The sequence below is a fragment of the Lepidothrix coronata genome, unplaced genomic scaffold (assembly GCF_001604755.1).
Source record: "Lepidothrix coronata isolate B3197 unplaced genomic scaffold, Lepidothrix_coronata-1.0 Scaffold17, whole genome shotgun sequence".
Lineage (NCBI taxonomy): Eukaryota > Metazoa > Chordata > Aves > Passeriformes > Pipridae > Lepidothrix > Lepidothrix coronata.
Window position 1 is genome coordinate 8012342 of NW_016690197.1, and position 15097 is coordinate 8027438.

The 15097-nt window shown below is 46.1% G+C and overlaps 1 protein-coding gene across 3 annotated transcripts in view; it reads right to left on the reverse strand.

The window, feature by feature from the left end:
- Nucleotides 1-1929: 1929 nt before the first annotated feature.
- The window catches only part of ZSWIM8 (zinc finger SWIM-type containing 8), a 58729-nt gene continuing 45561 nt past the window's right edge, over nt 1930-15097 (reverse strand). For 2 of the 3 annotated variants that reach the window (XM_017806869.1, XM_017806871.1), the window contains 11 exons: nt 14589-14820; nt 13136-13288; nt 11866-12088; nt 11384-11673; nt 10417-10640; nt 9655-10137; nt 8904-9072; nt 6440-6613; nt 4888-5007; nt 3753-3931; nt 1930-2957 (listed from right to left, as the gene is read on the reverse strand). In XM_017806869.1, coding sequence (XP_017662358.1) covers nt 2754-2957; nt 3753-3931; nt 4888-5007; nt 6440-6613; nt 8904-9072; nt 9655-10137; nt 10417-10640; nt 11384-11673; nt 11866-12088; nt 13136-13288; nt 14589-14820 — 2451 coding nt within the window. In that variant the 3' untranslated portion in view covers nt 1930-2753. The remainder of the gene's footprint in view (nt 2958-3752; nt 3932-4887; nt 5008-6439; nt 6614-8903; nt 9073-9654; nt 10138-10416; nt 10641-11383; nt 11674-11865; nt 12089-13135; nt 13289-14588; nt 14821-15097) is intronic. The other variant, XM_017806870.1, reaches the window with a different exon arrangement.

Genomic DNA, 15097 nt, shown 5'->3' on the forward strand with positions numbered 1-15097 from the left:
CTCACTTTCTCCTGTCCTTGCTCAGAAATATTTCTGTGGGACATGGCTCAGGAATAAAAAATTAACAGATGCAGAGATCCAGAACTGAAAGTGTCTTCTGGAAGACCTAAATGAGAATGCAGCACCTCCACACAGTTCCCATCTCTGTCTGCTCACTCTGATGAATTTTTTCAGAGACAAAATTGGAAACTTCTGAAATGACCAACCCGTGACTCATACCACCGAGTTGCTTGTTCAGCCAACGTCAACTTGAGGTGACATTCCCTGGCTCTTCCTCTGATTGGGCTCTGCAGCTGCTGGAAGACAAGCCTGATAGGGTCCCTCATATGGAAGCAGTGCAATCTGTATGAGGACTAGAGTGGGTAAAATAACCAAAGAGAGAAAGTTTTGAGCACAATGAGAGATAATGAGCATTGTGATTTCTTTTGGTCTTTATGAGAACTACACAGAATGAAAGCAAGTACACTTCCAGACAAAGTCCATTCTAACCTCAGAGTAAACAGCTCCACTGTATTTTCCCAAAACTAAGATACTGGTGATAGTGCTCTCATTCTCCTGGTGTTTTATAATTACAGTAGTCTGAAAACTTGCCTGCTCAGGGTCTAAATGTAGTCTTCTAACAGATTTCACAGATAAGGCTCTGATTTCATTTCCCTATTCAGTCCAAATCCTTACTGCAATCACTTCTGCTCCTGATACTTAACGTTCAGCTCTTTTGCCCATTTCCCTTCTGCGTCCTGCCTTCTAAAAGATGCTCCCTTCTCTTCCACAGATTTTCTCCTATAGCAGTAGAAAGGAAAAGATTAGACGTTATTAGACAACTCACTTTTTTCGAGTTCCTTTTGCAGTTCTGAACATGCAAGAACCAGAGAGCACAGAAAGTGTTGTAGGAACCCAAACCTTCCAGACATAAGGTTGTGCTCTCCAGTCAAATCCAGAAGTTTTGCCCAATCACAGGAAGCTCATAATCAACATGGACTTTACTTTAAAACCCACAAAACTTAACACATTATTACGAACATCTGCATTTATAATTAGCATGTAGCTAGACACTTTATGGAGGAATACAAGAGGCTGTAAGGAGATCTTTATAAATAGTTACTGTTGTACAATCAGAAGTAGAGGAACCTCAGTAATACTCTGGCCTGTGCAGTACACAAAGTCAAACCAAAGGAGCCTGGTTCATCTGTTTTGCCCTGTGCTTAGGGGTTACCTTGTTTATTTTTTAAGAGTATCACTGAAAATATTAAATACAAACAGGCACATAATTCTAACTTGCAGAAACAAAACCCTTCCGATTGTCATTGACTAAACCCAAGTAAGAAGCAAAATATATTACTGCTGAGAAACTGGCTTCTTAACATCCATGATTATCTGCCTTTCAGTTGTAAAAGCCCTGAAATTTATGTGCTTGTACACTTCAGCTTTCTAAATTTAATTTTCTGCAATGCTGTCCCTATTGGATATCTTTCATAGTCCACCAAGTATCTCTCTAAACACATGGGAGCAAACCACTCGCCTTCTTTAACAATTACATCAAGGAGGGGCAGCTGCTGTTTTGCTTGATACTTTGGAAATACACAGCTCTGCATTATCACACATCAATGGTGTCAAGAATAGAAAAGGAACATAGTGACTGACAGAATTGTAGGCAGAACATCCCAGGCTTACTACCAACTCTCTTGACAGTCATCAACAACCCAGTCCACACATACCTCAGTCTCTGCAGAGGCACGTTGTTCTCAGAAAACTACCAGGCAAGAAACCTTCGGCTCAGAGCTTGTGTAAAAGCTCTGGCCTCCTGCTTTGTGCTGGATTGCTGTTCCCCAAGGCAAGACAGCTATCTACCAGGGCACACAAGAGCTCCCATTGGCACACAGCTGGCCAGCTCCATCAGACTGTCAACATCATAGCAGAGAGAAGAGAGAGTCAGTCTAAGAAAACGAGTGTTTAATCAGGAAACGAGAAGAGACAAGGGATAAGAAACTGATTACAGGAGAGTAATACCCCAGCCAAAAGAAACAGGATTGTACAATTTGTAACAACCAGGATCAAAACATTCTATGAGCCAGCAGTGCCCAGTGAGGGACACTCCTGAGAAAGAGCCCAAGCACTTCTGGCAGTCTCCAGGCAGCTCAGCGCAGTCATGGACTGACTGCCCAAGCTCCAGCCTCTGCCCTCAGCTGCTGCTGCAGAAAGCTGCCGAGGTGGCCCTGGCCCTGCTACTCCAGCCTCAGCTTCTCTCAGCAGGAGTTGCTGAAAGGGATGGAGGAAGCACTCACTGTGCACAGCAGTCCCAGCCACTCCCAACAGGAGATGGTGTGTGGAGTAAGAGAAGCCCATACAAAAAAAAAAGTTTACATATTTATAAATGCCAAAATAAATATTTAAGACAGAATCCCCAACCCCTCTAACATGTGCGCAATCACACTGCAAACTGCTCGCAGGACAGCCTCCTGGGGCTCAGGGAAAAAAGCAGTGACTACACCACAGGGCAGCCAGCTCAACTTCCTTCTCATTTCCTGATGCTTCTGAAGCCTGCAGCCCACTGAAAAGGAGGAGGAAGAGCGAGCAAAGCAGAGCGCCAACACGCAACAGTGCTGGAGAGGAATGTCATGGTATAAATACATCAGATCAGTGGTTTCCAACAAGTTAAAACTAAAATAAAAAAGACACCAGAAGGAAGGATGGTGTAAATGGAACTACAACTATGTTGGGCAAAGGGTTGTGTGTCCGTGGAGCTCCGCCTGATGTCACGGTGAGAAGGTGGTCATTTCCAGAGAGACTCTTTGCCACAGGTCCTTCGTCTGCTTGCTGCGCTTTAGGTTCTGGATAATATCATTAAACTGCATCATGCCCATAGGAGTCAGGCAGAAGGCGCTTCTGGCGCTGCGGATGGCATTCACAAAGTCATCGTAGTCAGCTGGAGTGAGATGGATCGCCCGATGATGGATGTACTGGATGGGAACAGGGAAAGAGCCTTAAGGTATTTGCTCACCACTCTCATGCTGGTGACACTCAGAGGACTCAAGCTCCCAGGGCAATATGTCACATGATCCTGTTACTCACCAGGAGTCCCGAGACTCAGTGGCTCTGGCAGAGGAGAACTATCTCAAAAGCCAGCAGTGCTGTATCCTATGCCCCCCAATACAGCCAAGGCCAGTGCTCCCTCAGAGCACCAAAATGCAGCACAAGGCATCAGCAGGTGCTCTCCCCTTCATGAGCACTGAACTGGGCCATAGTACAGTGCTAAAGGGTCAGGTAATGCTCCACACCACCAGCATCTAACCCTCACACTTCTCATTCTGCAGGTTACACATGGGGACCCAGCCTGCTCACGAGACATCTGCTTTGCTAAGGCTTACGGAGTAAGTGGGTTTACGGAGTAAGGCTTACACTGAGTGGACAGGGGGACTTGAAAACATAGCAAAGAAAGTTCAGAAAGTTTAAAAGCAGGGGTAGCATTTGGAGTGAGGAAGACACAGAACCACCCCAGCCTTCATGGAGAGCACAGGAGGCAAGAGGCCTTGGAAGAAGCAGTACAATGAGTTCCTCTGTATGCAGCCTCCATACAGGCAAGTGATACCTATTCTAGTCCCTGGTGAGGGAGAGGGATGCATCAGGCAATGGACCAGTTCAGCTACCAGTACCCAAGGCCCCTTCTCCTCTGCACATGCATACATAGGCCAGTACCTGCAAGGTAGGTAATGGCCTGGCAGCTTTGACAGGCAGGAAGACAGGCCACAGTTTACCTGCAAATAGGCCTGTTGGCACCTCTGCACCAGCTGGTGGAAGGCTGGGGTGCGCAGGTGGTTGTGCACATGGGCAGGGTTGAGCCTCTGTAGAGCTTCCATGATGATCTCCTGGAGCACGAAAGGGCTCAGCACCCCCTTGGCTGCACCAACGCAAAACTGATGCACGTAGTTTACACCTGCACAGGAAGGAGAAGTCAGAACAACAGTGTTAGAATGAGAGACACACAAGAAATCACATACTTCCCAGCAAGAACCTGGATCTGGAGCACCTTCTTCTCAGTGTAATGCATCCTCCACCAGGCTTGGGGGAGACAGGCTAGCACACTCACAGGGACAAGAGAACATTCTGATTTATCCATCAGGTCTGAGGAGAAACCAGGTACCACCTCAGTCACTGGTATTTCAAAGTTCACCTGTCTTTAAGGAGGATATGAAAGAAAACTGATGTGGCAAGGTAACTAGAGAGACATTGCACCTTCTCCATTGTTTTCTGCCTGCCCATCCAGGAAGCACCTAGATGTCCCAGCACTCAGGTCTTAAGGAGGCTGTAGACACTGCTTCCTACAGTGGAGCTTTGCCAGCAGGAGCAGTAGAAGCTGTGCCACCAGACAGGCTGTTTGTAAGGGTGGTTGGTTTTTTCAGTTCTTACTGCTTATGAAAGAACTAAAAAAATGAGCTGACAAAAAAGATCCAAGAGCAAAATAGAAGTAAAAACAAAACAAAACAAAAAAATAAAAACCCCCTAAACAATTGGTGGTTTGAGCACCTATTACTATAAAAGGTTCTTTACAGAAGGTACAAATGTACATAAGAAAAAGGAATACCTACAAGATAGTGGAAAGAGAAAAGAAAGAATTACTGTTAAAGAATGGAAGAGAGACACGCTCTGAACCCTATCCAATCTCATGTACTTCATCCAGTGCCTCAAAACTGAACAGCATGCCCACAGAACCCAGAAACTGGAAAAATGGCTGGATGAAAGAACAGTAGGGATCTTCTGAAACACTCTCAGGAACGGGATCGACATCAGGCTCACCCAATTTTTGAAGTTTCACTCCTTTGAGAGCTTTTTCCCACCATGGTCCAAATGCCAGCAAGTGAATTTCTGTTGAAGTACTGCTCCGAGCCTTACCTAACTTTGCAGCTAACCCAAGGAGCCATTTTACATCCTCTGTGTAGGGTGGGCTGCGGGAGAAGTTGTTGGGATGGTCGTTGTGAGCTCTTCGGCCAAGCATCTCCAGAGCCAGCATCCCTGTGAGAAAGGGGCAGCCACAGTCAAGCAGCACTTCTGCCCAGTAAGACTTAGTCCAGCATTTGACTCACTGCAACACAATCTGAAGGCCTGCCCTTCAGCAACAGAAAATTCCATTGCTGCAAAGAGTCCAGACAGAAACAAAAGGTTCCTCTTGGAGCCTGCCAGCACAGAAACTATCCGCAAGAACATCTGGATCTGCTGCTTCAGGCTGGGAAACCTGCCCAGCCATCGCCCCTAACTAGAGCTGCAGTGAGGCACTCCACAAGCACCTACCACAGTGTCAAGCAGACAGCCCCAAAAGCTGCACCACAAGAGGTGTCCTGAAAGCATGCTTTTGATCTAAATTTTGCAACAGAGAAGCTACCCAAACCAACCTGCTCTGCTGCAAAGACAACAGGCCAACACTGAGCTGCAGTACTGCCAATCCGCAAACATTTCACCTACGCCATTACAGTTCTTCGGGCAAATCCTTCCATTTAAACAGTTCTCAAATACCAACATGTGCCGTGTCTTGATCTTCCAGACCTTCTTCTGCGCCTGTGCCTCTCTGTTATTCAGGCTATTAAACGCCCTTCATGGCTTACCACTTACCACTGTGATCTTTTCAATGACAACTGCATCTCTTTCTAGCTAACAAGTACTTTCTGCTCTAGCTTTCAACAAAAAAACTCAAGCAATCTTCGGACAGCTTTCCTTCCCTTTTCTTGCCGTTTTTCTTTCTTTGCTGGCTTTGTTCATCTTAGAGGCTCCCTTCTCCTTCCCCAGGCATCCACTGGGTTGGACCACAACTACGTACAAGTAGTTTACTACCTACTACAACAGTAGCTTACTGAAATCTAAGCTCACTCACAAACCCTAAGACTGATACCCTTGTAACAATGGCAGTTCAGGCACAGACTATCTCCTCATAACCAGTATGACTGGGAAAGGAATGCTAATTACACACCCACACTTCACAAAATGTAAGTTCCCTCTGCATCTCTCTTCAACAACCTAACTGGAAAGGCACAGGGCACACCCCTCTGTGCCTCTGAAAACTCATCTGGTATTAAACTAGAGGTGTACCTTCACCATCCATGAGCAGCAGGAGCCAAATACCATTTTTTCATATAGTCACAGCTTGCACAGTCACATCCTCAGAGCCCTATCCAGACTCCTTTACGTACATCTGCTGAAAGGCAAGACTCTTCCCAGCTCTAACCCACTCAGCTTTCTCTTCTGCTCTGATGGTCCTGAAAAGCAATTGTTCAATCTTCTAATGCTTTACCTTAATTTTAGCCTCCACATACGAACATCAACTTGCTTTTCCCATGACCCTAAGACACCATCACTCCCAACAGTAGCAAATTGCCAAATGACAGTGAAAACCTGCAGCCCTGCCCTGAACCCCTCTCGAGGAGGCTGTAGAAACCCACTTGGCCATCCTTACCAACTCGGTATGCGGAGTGGAGGTAGTGCAGACCCTGGGGGCTCACAGGCTGACTGTGCTGCTCATCCTCGGCAGGAAAACCCCCTGTAACAAGGGAGTTGGGCTGTGAGGACAGAGGTGTCAAGGAAGCCCCCTGAATCGCTGGGAACGTTGATCCTGCATGGACACTGCCTACTGAAGAGAGCAAAACAGCAGCATTAGGACCCACCACCAGCCTAAAAGAAAGTTTACATGGGACATCATCTCCTTCACGTGACCACCCCCTGCCAGTGTAGTGTTCTGTTCCCCTAAACAGAACAATACAGCAATCGAAACCCACAGACTTAAAACTGAAATACCACGGGCCAGGAATATCTCTCTTTTGATTGCAAGCTGGGCCTGAAGGGGTCAGTTACATGCGTGTCCACCTCTTCTGCAGTATCTCACAAACATGCACAACATCTGTGTTTTACATGTAAACACATGTGTTGACTCAAAGGTCTTTGCTATTATTAAATGAAATGTTTGGTTCTGCTTTCTTGTCCCAGGAAACGAGCACTTGTATGTCTACACCTGATGAGAAACTGCTGAGGAAAATTACTGAGCAGGAGCAGTATTAAGTCACTCAAAGATCAAGTCCAACAATGCAAGGTTCTTCCACTTTTGCTGTAAGACAGCTGTCACTCCATTCAGTTACCATGCAGGAAGAGCGTTACTGGAGGCTGACCTCCAATCCATTCTTGGAAAGAACAGCCACTGCATAAACTGGCAGCATGTATCAACAGTAATAACAGCAAGGAGACTCGAGAAGCTGTTGCCTTCAGACACTTAGCTAGTATGAGCAAAATCAAGGGAAATCACAGGTTTCAAGTGCAAATCCATTGCATTGTACCACCTAAACTTGTACTGACGGCAGTTAACACTGAGCCAGTAAGCTGTACTCTGACAACAGGCTCAAGTTTATCTAACTGTCCCTTCTCAAGAAAGGTACAGAGAGCAAAAAGCAAGGTTTGCTTGAGAACTCCAGAGCAGACATGCCATTAGATGTGTGCGCGTTGTTACCCTTACTTCACGGCTTCATTGTGGTGCTACACCAGCTTGAGCAATGCTCCAAATTCCTTTTTTTTTTTCCCTCCACCTTTACCAGTGAATGTTTGAATACCTGAGAACAATGTGCCTCCCAGGAAAGATCTATCTGACCTCCTCGACTAAGGAGACACACAGTGCCAAGCAACCCACAAAGTGGGGCAAAATTCATGCTGCGTTTGAAGCCTGGCCAGGGAGGGTAACCCACAAGAATGAGATGAACTATTGCCAGAGCTCAAGTATCACCACATGACTACATACGCCAGGAACAGTGAAACAGTATTCTAAGAACTGAAAACAGAAGTTTATGCAAGCCATAAACAATGGCAACTGGAAAGGGTGGGGTTATTTTTTCCTTTTATTATTTTAAGTGTTCTAGGATGAATTACCACTTTCTCGAAGGTTCATAACTCTTTGGAGGAGTACAGAAATGGTTTCTCACAATTAAGAGTCACAGAATCAGCTCAGAACTAAGGTTGTCAGCTGTTAGATCTTAAGGCCTTTAGGGCTACTCTGTTTGCTTTTGTGGTGGCTTTTTGGCATCAAAATACAAGATAAAATAACTGAAAAGATTCTCCTGATACTCTGAATATGAAGGAAGCCAACACAGCTCTTCAGTGTTTTTCCACATACTAGTCTTCCAACACCTGGTGAGTTGCAAAACACTGTACAAATAGGCAAACATTACAGCCTCTCCAGTGAGGGGATAAAGACTGGGACAGCCATGACCAACTGGCGGAAAACCCCATGGCAATGACAGCATGTCCACAATTCAGTCAACATCTGCTATTCCAGTGTTACACACTACTTGATGGATCTTCACCACCACTGAAGCCCTAACACAACACGAGAGCAATCATTCCCATTGCCATTGCCATGACTCTGCCAAAACATCTGTCCTCTCTACACAAGTTCCACATTTTGGGTACTGGCTGCCTCCAATCCGTCAGGCAGGAAAAGACATTTATTAGTGCTTCTGTAGCGGAAGTCTGCCTGCTCCCTGCTTCCTGCACTCTATCCACCTGACCCAAAGGAATCACAAGAGCCTACTCATGATCATCTGTGCTCACCTTGCCCAAAGAAAAGGGAGAATTAGGCTCTTAGAAGTTAGAAAGGCCAGGAGGGCCCCAAACATGCTTTAGACTAAAGGCCAAAACAGTCTTATACTGGAAATTAAGCTAAACAGAAAGAAATCTCTGCTAGCTGAATCGGGCCCCCTTATGAATCCCAGTACCCCTGAGCATGCACATCTTTAGAACAGAGTGAATTTGGCCAGAACTCTTCAGAGCAATAGCCCTCGTTCCACCTGCAATCAGTGAGGAACAGGACTTAACTGGGGTACAGCCCCAAGACAGTTAATAAACCTGTGCTACACACAGCCCAGAGCTGTAACACTTACTCGCTACATTGGAAGACAGCGACAGTCCGGTCTCACTGTGATAGGGATGCACGGCAATCTGCGTCATGGATGGGACGGGCACACCAGGGAAGGACACTGCTGTAGCTGCCAGCGATGGTGTTGTTACAGAATAAGGGTACTGCGCTCCTATGAATGCTGGATGGACACCCTAAAACAGAAGGTAAGTAACAGTCATGTCCACTTTGCCTAAAAGTCTAGAAATTGTTAAAAACACGGTGTCCCCATGCAAACCCCAGAGCATGGAAAGTCCGGTCTGACAAGGGAAAGGAAGCACAGGAAGAACCTTGCACCATATAAGCATTACATCTGCTTGCTCCTCCTCCCATTAAAAATCCAATCAGTTTGCAGAAAACCACTCTAAGATCTTCAAAAATAGGCAAAGGTTAAAATAACCTTTATTTGGTTTTCCCTCTGTAGTCTCCATTTACCTGCAAGCTATCAAGAAAACAAGGTTTCTGTCCAGTGCCTTCTAAGAAACTATAGAGCAATAGAAATTAAAAACTACTGATGTATTATATTTTATATTCTCTTGAGACTTTAAATGCAGCCACAGAAGGCTGCATATCTGAGCTGGGAGGCCAAAGTAAGTACCACCAATTGGCAAGTGAGAGCAGAAGCTAGATCTCAAGTCATGGTAGGTCTGAGCCCCATGCTCTTCCCAGTCTGACTTACTCCCTCTGAAGCAGCCAATAAGGTCACAGTAAATGAATAGGGCACAGTCAAAACTCACCTGTGGGTATGCTGAGCCAGGGACCGGGAAGACAGCTGGGCGTGGCACGTGCTGGATAGTGTGTCCAATATATTGGGGATTACAGGGGATGTGAGTCTGAAGGGTGGTGTAAGGGTGGAGACCCTGTGTGTGTGTATGTGCCATTGCCGGCCCTGCCACTGTGTGCTGCTGGTACATGGTCGACCCCACAGAGATCACTGGCATGACTGTTGCTGCCGCAGTTACTGCAGCTGCCACTGTCACAGTGGTCGGCTCCGAGGTCACCCGGTTGTCCGTCAATCCACGTGCTGCTTCAGATGTGGCCCGTGCTCCGCTGGCACTGCAGCCAGTGGCACCTTCTCTCTGGGCTGGGGTCCCGCCAACAGTCTGTTCGTAAAGCCAGTACCACTGATGAGCTACTTCAAACAGGACTTCCGGGTACACACCACCTCCTTTGGCTGCCTCTTCTACTGCCATGCAGGCCTTTTCCAGCATCAGGTTGTCCTGGGAGTAGTGAAACAAAAGCAGAAGTTAAGAATGTAAAACCAGAAACACAAGAAGGAAAAATTACAACAGGAGAAAAGTATCAGGCACTCTAAAACGACCAAACAGATGCTATTCTGCTGCTATGCAGCAGAATAACCAGTGTTATTCATGAAACATAAGAAACACAAAGAACTGGGATTCAGGCTGTGCAGTAGTAAGGAGCCAATCTGCTGTAACAGCAGCACATCCTTGATGCTAGAAATCAGCTGCACTAGCCAGCTGCCACATGATGCTCACCTGTTCCTTACACTGCACCAGAGCCCTCTGGATCTCATTTGGGTTCAGGGCATGGGCATGAGGCAGGCAGCTGAGCGCCAGTTCAGCAGCCGCCCGCACCATGTTGGAGTCTCTGGCCCGTGAAGCTCTGTCTGCCAATGATGCCACTTCTGGGGGAGTCAGATGTCCATCCCAACACTCGACCAAGATGTTCAAGGCGGCACTACCAATCTCCATGGCCTGCCCTAAGAGGAAGAGAGAAGACTCTCATACCACTGTATGCCCAGCACAGTTACAGTCAGCTTTCCCTCAACAGCAGGTGCACTCCTCACTTCCCTCAGGAGCAGCAACAGAGCCCAGCTGCTTCCCTTAGGCTTCAAGTCAAATTTAGGCGCTTTCTCCCAAAACACATGACAGACAAGAGCCCTCAATAAACAAGTGGTGAGTGAGAATACGGTTTTCAAAGTTAAGCTTAAGATGTATTTGAAATAGTGAAAGGAACTTGCTATAGCTGATTTTAGTACCCACAAACCAGTCTGGACTGTCAGTCTATTTCCATCACGTCAAGAAAACATGAATTTTCAAGGGTGTGTCTTTCAGGCTCCTAGAAGCCATATGGATAGGTAGTACGTTTGGGTGCAGACAGAAGGAGGAGGAAAGTGAAACGCTGAACACAGCCAAAGAGCATGTTCTGTCTCTTCAGCATACCCCTGAAGGTGAAGACCAGTCCCTGTGTGAGAAGTGGGCGTTATGCAGTACAAACACGAAGCAAGGGGTCACAAGAACCTTCCAGGCCAAAGCAAGCACCACTGTGTAAATCACTGGGGCTCAGCTCCTATCGCCAGCTGCGCGAGCTGCTTACGCAAGCTGCTACAGCACATCAGCATCACCATTTTCAGGACTTGTCTCCCTGCCCTTGTTTCAGGGCTTGTCTCCCTGCCCCCCTTCCTGCCCAAAAGTAAGCTTCCCAGTAAAGTTTTGCTGTAACCTGTGATCCAAGAGACATGGGAGGAGTAAGTTCGAGAGAGCCAGTTGGGAGACACGAAGTTGTGCAGCCCTAGTGCATACAGCCCGATCTCAAAGGCGCAGAGGTGAAGGTTGCGGTGTGGTCCCTGGTGCCCACCGCTGGAGGAAGGGTGGGTGAAGATAGAGGTACTGCTGTTTCCACCTGCTTTGATAAGGACTGTCTTGGCCAATTCAAAATAGAAGTGAGCAGCTGCCTCTGAGGGCTGGTTTGGGACATGAGGAGCGTGGCTCTCCAGACGCCTCCCTTTATACCTAGAAGAAAGACAGAGGAATCTTTCAGACAACAAATATCCCAAGTTTGCTAGCTGGAGTGCAGAGTTCCTGTCTTTAGGGTCCAGAGGAAACAAAGCAAATTTTCCCAATAAAATACTTCCTGATGCACACATGCTAGCTCCCTGAGATCAGGCCTCGAGGTTGCCTCTGTGCATTGCTATTATTCATTACCTGCCAACTTCCACGGTCTTTGCACGGGCTCCCCCACTGGCTCTCCTACTGCCACTGGAAGAGGAGGATCCCAGCGAATCACTTGAAGAACTGCTGATGCTGTCGCTGTCCTGTCCTCTGCCCCAGGATGTTGTTGCCCATCCTCCACGCAGGGGACGCCGACTGAGCGTTGGAGAACTGTCAGAGGTGGTTTCAGGAGCACTGCTGTCAATACTAGCCATGCCTACAACACCAGAACCGGCACAAATGTCACCAGGGTTGGTAAATGGAATGCAGGTAGGCAAACCCCTAACCACATCACCTGCAGAACCAACTAAGATCAGTTGTGTTTTTACACAATTTATGGCTGCCAGGCATTAACAGTAAATTAAGAGATTAAATTAAATCAGTTTGGCCACAGACATCAGTGTGATTTTGTACTTCTTGGATTAAAATTCAGAAGAGTCTAAGAATAATATATCTTTATTTCCCCCTTCACACCACCACACCACCTCACTCCATCTGCCAAGCTTTGTAGCAGAGTGTAACAACAAGAAGCAAATACACATACAAAGTCAAGTTCCACGGATTGTATGAGTATGAAGAAAACCCTTCTGGTATATGCTGTGCAATCTTCACATCCTCAGTCCCTAACTTACACCCTTTTCAAGAGAAGTGTAGAGAAGCAGTAGCTTCTCTGAATTTGTTTCTGGATTCAGGAGCACCGTACTCCACTCCCAGAGTCCAGCAATCAATCAGCTCCAGGTATCTAATCCATCACGCAGAACGTAACTGGTGCGAGAAAGGTATGGTAACTTGCCATATAGAAGGGGGCAGGAAATCTGTGGAGCAAATCTTATTTTTCCATGTCAAACACCTCAGAGACACCTTCTGTTGTACAGGAAAGGCTGACAAGTGGAATCACAGAATCATAAAATGGTTTGGTTTGGAAGGGATCTCAAACATCATCCAGTGCAAATCTCCCTGCTCTGGGCAGGGACACCTTCCACTAGACCCCCCCATCCAGCCTGGCCTTGAACACTCCTGGGATGGGGTATTCACTACTTCTCCAGGCAACCTGTTCCAGAGCCTCACAGTGAAGAATTTCTTCCTAATATCTGATTTAAATCTCTCCTCTTTCAGTTTGAAGCCATTACCCTTTGTCATAACACTACGTGCCCTTGTAGAAAGTCCCTCTCCGGCTTTCTTGTGTGAACGAAAGAACAAGGGGTAAACTCCAGCAGACTGCCTAGCAGAGTACCAGATGCTGTGTGAGCTAGTCCATTCCTACCTGTGTGTTTCTTCTTTTGCCTGACAGGTGAACCCCAGCATCTCCCATTGTATCCACCTCGGTTTCCAAGGGCCAGACGACTGGGGACCTTTCCTTCTTGTTTCAAAACAGTGGCCTCTGCAGCTGGCTCACAGGGGGACCTCTGAGAGCTTTCTGCATGAATAGGACAGTGACAAGGTAAATGTTATAATTTGTTTATGTATCTCTAAAATCAGTCATAGCCATTTAGAAGACATAAATATCAAAAGACGCGTGATTTTCATAAAATAAATGGTATTTATGAGCAGGATTATTTCAGTTTTCTTTCAGTATTAAGCACATCATCTGACACCAGGCCAGAACATTTAACTCAAGATTTGGAAAATATGCTGCAACTATGGAAAATTTTATTATTATTGCAGTCATCCTCAGCTAGTATCCATCTCTTTGGAAATAGTTAATAGAGCACTTACATTCCACCAAATGCTGCTGTATGTGATGTCTGCCACCAATGTGGAAGCACAGCTTGAAACGAACCACATTGTGCTGGTTCTGGCTAGAGTAGAGTTAATTCTCCTCAGAGCAGCTAGTGTTGAGCTGTGTTTTTAATTTGTGCTGGAAGCAGTGTTGATAATTCAGGCATGTTTTAGTTATTGCTGAGCTTACACAAAGTCTGGGCCTTTTCTGCTCCTCATACCACCCCACCAGTGAGTGGGCTTGGGATGCAGAAAAGTTGGGAGATGACACAGCTGTGACAACTGACCTTGACTGACCAAAGGGATATTCCATATTATATGATGCCATGCTCAGCATATAAAGCTGGAGGAAGAAGAAAAAAGGGGGGAATTTGGAGTTATATCATTTGTCTTCCCAAGTAACCATTAAGAGTGATGGAACCTTGCTTTGCTGGGGATGACTGAACACATGTCTGCTCCTGGGAAGCAATCAATTAATTCCTTGTTTTGCTTTATTTGTGTGCACAGTTTTTGCTTGTTTTTTACAACCCATGAGTTCTCTCACTTTTAGTCTTCCAGTTCACTCCTCCATCCTATCCAGGGGTGAGTAAGCAAACAGCTTCATGGTGCTTGTTTAAACCAAGCTGGCTGGGGTTAAACCACACACATGTATCTCTAATGACCTTCAGTAATCTTTCTTATCTATCTTGCATGAAGGCACCTGACTCAGTGTGTAACTTTTTGAAATCCTACACTTCTGTGATACAAATCTAAAAGACAGAGGCACAGTAGATTTATGTTAACTGGTTATACAACTATCTCAAGACAGGACAACCTGAAAACTAGCTTGAATTTTTTTGCAACAAGAATGTGTATAGAAATGGATAGAGCCAAACAGATAATGGCAGAGTGACATTATAGTAACCACCAAGGAGCCAGATGGTAATATAATCACTCTGATTACTTCACTATGCTACAACAGAAAGGTTTTAGCATAGCCCTTACAAAGCACTTCTTACCCTGTGCACTCTTCTCCACGAAGTTCTCAGGACTGCTCTGGACTGCAGTGCTTACAGCAGCTTGCTGAGTGACAGAAGTCCCTGGAAGCTGTTGGATAGCTGCAGTGGACTGGGCAGCATGTTTGGAAGGAGATTTTTGATTTGCAACTGTAGGCTTGCTGGATGAGTAGAAGGAACTCAGCGTCTGTGGTTTGTGAGTTTGACTCTCTCTGTCCAGGAGTTTGTCTAAAATCTTTAACAAGGGAAAAACCAAAAGGCACTCAGCAGAAGGCTAAGAGGAAAAGTACCAAATCAACTTTCTGGTGGACAATAAATTCCATTTGTTGGAGGGAAAGAACAAAAACGCTTATTCTCTAGAAGGTAGGCATCATCTTCCTGTACCAAAGATCAGCAATGCACAGTTCAGAGCCATGGGATCTGCATTACATGAGGAAGCAAAGATTCATTTGTACTCAGTAATATTTCCATTTTCTCTTGAAACAACCACTGCCTTTACTTGAAAAGTACCT